This window comes from Anguilla anguilla, chromosome 8 (genome assembly GCF_013347855.1).
Source record: "Anguilla anguilla isolate fAngAng1 chromosome 8, fAngAng1.pri, whole genome shotgun sequence".
Lineage (NCBI taxonomy): Eukaryota > Metazoa > Chordata > Actinopteri > Anguilliformes > Anguillidae > Anguilla > Anguilla anguilla.
The window spans coordinates 54,064,163-54,068,367 of NC_049208.1; the positions used below are offsets into that span (position 1 = coordinate 54,064,163).

A 4,205-nucleotide genomic window follows, 5' to 3' on the forward strand; every position below is an offset into this window, starting at 1 on the left:
CCAGCAATCGGGTCAGGTGTGAGGCAGGAAACCTATTACTGCCCACACCTGGCGACAGATTGTGTCCTTACACCCCCCCGCCCCCCTGCTTTGATCCGCACCCCCTCACCTCAAATTTTAATTTCACAAAAGATGGTCAGGAAAGTTCTGTTTGAGTCCTGGCTCTGGGTTAACTCTGATCTGTTGGAGGGGGTGGGTAGTGGAGGGGGGGGGGGGGCTGGAGGTTGGGGGGGGTCAAGAAGGCCATTTTGTAAGGCCTTAATTTCACTCCTTCCTCAAGAGACAGACAAAGTAGGGAAGTAGGAAGTTAAAATTTCAGTTGCGTTCGAATTTGAATCTGAAACTTTAATTTTAATGTAACCCGAAAGGACGGCGACGCCAACCCGCCAACCCGCTCACAGACAGCAGTGCGTCGTTTCCATTTTTCTCACGGGTCTGAACTAGAATCCAAACGCACCACGGAATCCCTTCTCTCTCCAGCAGAGATGGACATTCTTGGATTTGTGTTGGGTTGTTTCGGTCCATATGATTTCCCCCAGTGTTATAACCGTGCGTTCCTCTCCCCCCCCCCCCTTGTGTAGAGCTACAGGGACACGCTGCAGACGCAGGTGCTGGACTCGGCGTCCGGCGGGAGGGCGGGGGGGGCGTTCGGGGCGGAGCTGTCCGAGGAGAAGCTGAAGCAGTTCCAGAACGAGCAGTTTGGGCAGCTGTACCAGTTGATGCTGGAGTCCACCAAGCCCAACCCACAGTTCCACATACAAGAGGACGGCCTGCAGAAGTGAGGGGGGGGGGGGGGCGGGGGGGCGGAGACAGGGGCGGAGCCACCAAGCCCAACCCACAGTTCCACATACAAGAGGACGGCCTGCAGAAGTGAGGGGGGGTGGGGGGGGGGGCGGAGTCATGGGCGGAGCCTCAACCACAGCTTCACATACTGGAGTTAGTGGGGAGGGCGGAGTCATGGGCGGAGCCTCAACCACAGCTTCACATACTGGAGTTAGTATGGGGGGGCGGAGTCATGGGCGGAGCCTCCCAGCCCATCACACACTTCCACATACGGGAGTGGGGGGGGGTCAGAGATGGACATGGGCGGAGCCTCCCCCAACCAACCCACGGTTTCCACAGTGAACGTGAACGTTAAACTGCCAAACTGACTGTGATTATAATAAGTGCGTAACTATAATAAAGTGTTCTGTTTCAGATACCCGGGCGAGTCATTGTGCAAGTGTGTCTTTCTTTCTTCATGTTCCTCTCCCTCCTCCCCTCATTCCCCTCCTCAGCCCAAACAACACCCCCCCCCCCCCGTGTCCTCGCCCCCCTCCCTGCCCCTCCCACTTCCCCACTACTCACTCTTGCAGATGTCACAGGCAGCATCAATCTGTTCAAAGCCAAGAAAAGGTCAAAAATAATTATTCCGGTAGAAAACTTTTTTGTCTTTCCCCCTGTGTGTGTGTGTTGGGGTGTGTGTGTGTGTGGTGGGGTGTGGAAGGGGGGTCAAATGGGTATGGGGGGGGCCATGCTGAGACATCTCTAACCTCCTTGCTGCTAATGCAGTCCCCCCCCCCAATCTATTTGCTTCTGCCAAAGTTTTGCCCATATTTAAATCCTATATATAATCACATTGATAACATAATGTAGAACATTCACCATAACAATTATGTGAATGGTTATATGCTAAATAGTCAGATAATTTGAATGGTATTATAAATATGTGTGTGCTTATGTGCATGTTTGTATGCATGCTTGCGTGTGCGTGTGCGTGCGTGCCTTTGTCGAACGTTCTCAAGCACATTATGATTTAATTGCTACCTTTATTCGCCTCGTCTTATTTCCCGGTTTAATGAGCGCGGCTTCGAGAGTCTCACGACGGCCGCGGACCCAGCTGGCTTCGCTGGATCGCGTTTTAATATTTCCTAATGCGATTCCTGCTCGTTTGCATCGTCGCCACGGCACCTCGCGCGCTTTCTCCTGCGCGCGCCCCTGCACTTCCTGTTTCAGGGAGCGGAGTCTTCGGGACGCGGTCGCCCAGAATGTTTAAGCAGCCGGAGGAAAATTAATTATTTACAGTCAATTATTTAACGCGGATTCCCGGCGTGACTGATGTTCCTAATTCTGTCTACGTCCCCGCAGATTTGTCCTGCATAGAAACGGCGGTGTTTCGTTCTTAATTAGGAAAGAGAAAGTTTTTGTTGTACATGAAAAGAATATTAAAAACCTGACAATGGAAAAAACAAGTTTTTTTGGTTGCGTACATGTCATAACATTTAAGACTCTTGGGTTTTTTTTTTTTTTTTTGGTTTGTTTGTTTTTGCAGGTTGGCCATCCATCCAGAGAGAGTAAATGATGATATCAGGACTGGCATTGCCACAGATATGATCATAGACTTCAAAAAATAAAAAATGCTCAATACATGATGTGTTGTACACAAAGCACATACATGTATATGTGTGCATGTGTTTATAAACATGTGGGTATGCATGCATAATGTGAGTACTGTGTGTGTATATATATATATGTGTGTGTGTGTGTGTGTGTATACATGCTATTGATTGCATTTATTACTTGGAAGTAATTTTATTGTTACTTAGAACTTATTACTTGGGAATATATGCCGTTCTGTCACTGTACTGTACACTATTAAAAAAATCATGTAGAATAACAGCGATAGCTCATTATTTGACGGCCATAGTTTCCCCCCCCTTCATTAATGGTTTTTTCACTGTCCACAGTGCTGTTGTTTTTTTTACAGGATATTCTTTGTATAGTGTAATATGTAACTTCAGTAAAGTGTTATTGAAGAGAGAGTGAGAGAAAAAAGAGAAATAAAATTATGTTTTGATGTTAGCGTCCCCGACGCTATTTTTAATCGCGTGGTTGCGTAACGGGTTCCTCTGGAGAGCCGGGGGGGCGGGGGGCGTTTAGCGGTGTCGCTAATGAACTGACCCAAATCGGCACCCTTGAGTAGCCCCCCCTTTTTTTTATAGAAGTGTCAACATCAGTGAACACGACGAGCTGCGAGCGAGCGGATACTCACCCGCGGGCCAAGTGGGCCGCACCGGGCTTCCCCTCACTTTTTAAAAAAAGCCGCGGCGGTCAAGTGCGTTAGAACTGGCCGTGCGGGGAAAAAGGGGGGGGGGGGGGGCGCCTCGCACGGCGCCAGAGCGGAAGGTCGTCCGGTCGTTCGGGGACTGGCGATGCGTAGGCTGGCCCCGCTGCCAGGTACCGCGGGTTCTTCGTGTTTCTGTCGAAACGATCCTGAAAGCGCTGGTCGGTGGATCGAGGGTCGGGGAGAGGACCCCGGGAAATTTGGGCGTGACTCCACATCGTAATTAAATCATTTCCACACCACGGGCCGTCTGGGACACTGATATTGGGTATTGAGGTATTTTCTTGCCCCAAATATTTATTCGGGACCCAGCTTGACCTGTAATTGAAAAATGCCCATAGTGGCTGATGCTGGTCAGATCCACACTAATGCTGAAGACCTGCTGTGTGACTTTTTAGGCTTTTGAGCCGTCATCTTTCAACTTCTTTTTTTACTTCATAAGGAGCAACTTGGGAAAGAATTTTTCCTAATCTAACCGTAACACTAACCCTAATCCTTCCTCTAGCATCAAAAAATCACAGGGACACAGACACACAGCCAGTGGCTCACTTCCTTTACCAGGGACTTGAGGCACTAGAAATATGGGGCCTGCATACAAACTAGAAATACGGGGCCTGCAAACAAACTAGAAATATGGGGCCTGCAAACAAACTAGAAATAAGGGGCCTGCAAACAAATAGAAATATGGGGCCTGCAAACAAACTAGAAATACGGGGCCTGCAAACAAACTAGAAATACGGGGCCTGCAAACAAATAGAAATATGGGGCCTGCAGACAAACTAGAAATATGGGGCCTGCAGACAAACTAGAAATATGGGGCCTGCAAACAAACTAGAAATATGGGGCTTGCAAACAAACAACTTATACATATACCAGACGTGGGTCAAATAGGTATTTGTTTTGATTTCAAATACTTTTCTACAATTTACTGATCTTGTCTGGTGTATTGGAACCAATGAAATACTCTCAAAAAGTGCAAACCCTGCCTTCTAGTCATATTGGCAGGCTCAATTACCCCAGGCAAGATCAATAGAGCACAGAGAAGTATTTGAATCCAAAACAAATACGTATTTGACCCAGGTCCGACATATACTTCTGTCTA

General features: G+C 48.4%; 1 protein-coding gene across 1 annotated transcript in view; it reads left to right on the plus strand.

Moving 5' to 3' along the window:
• Window positions 1-1,206, plus strand: part of sdhaf3 (succinate dehydrogenase complex assembly factor 3) — an 8,466-nt gene extending 7,260 nt beyond the window's left edge. Inside the window, exon 3 of the mRNA XM_035429438.1 lies at window positions 582-1,206. Within this exon, the coding sequence (XP_035285329.1) occupies window positions 582-782 (201 nt within the window). The 3' untranslated portion in view covers window positions 783-1,206. The remainder of the gene's footprint in view (window positions 1-581) is intronic.
• Window positions 1,207-4,205: the final 2,999 nt, after the last annotated feature.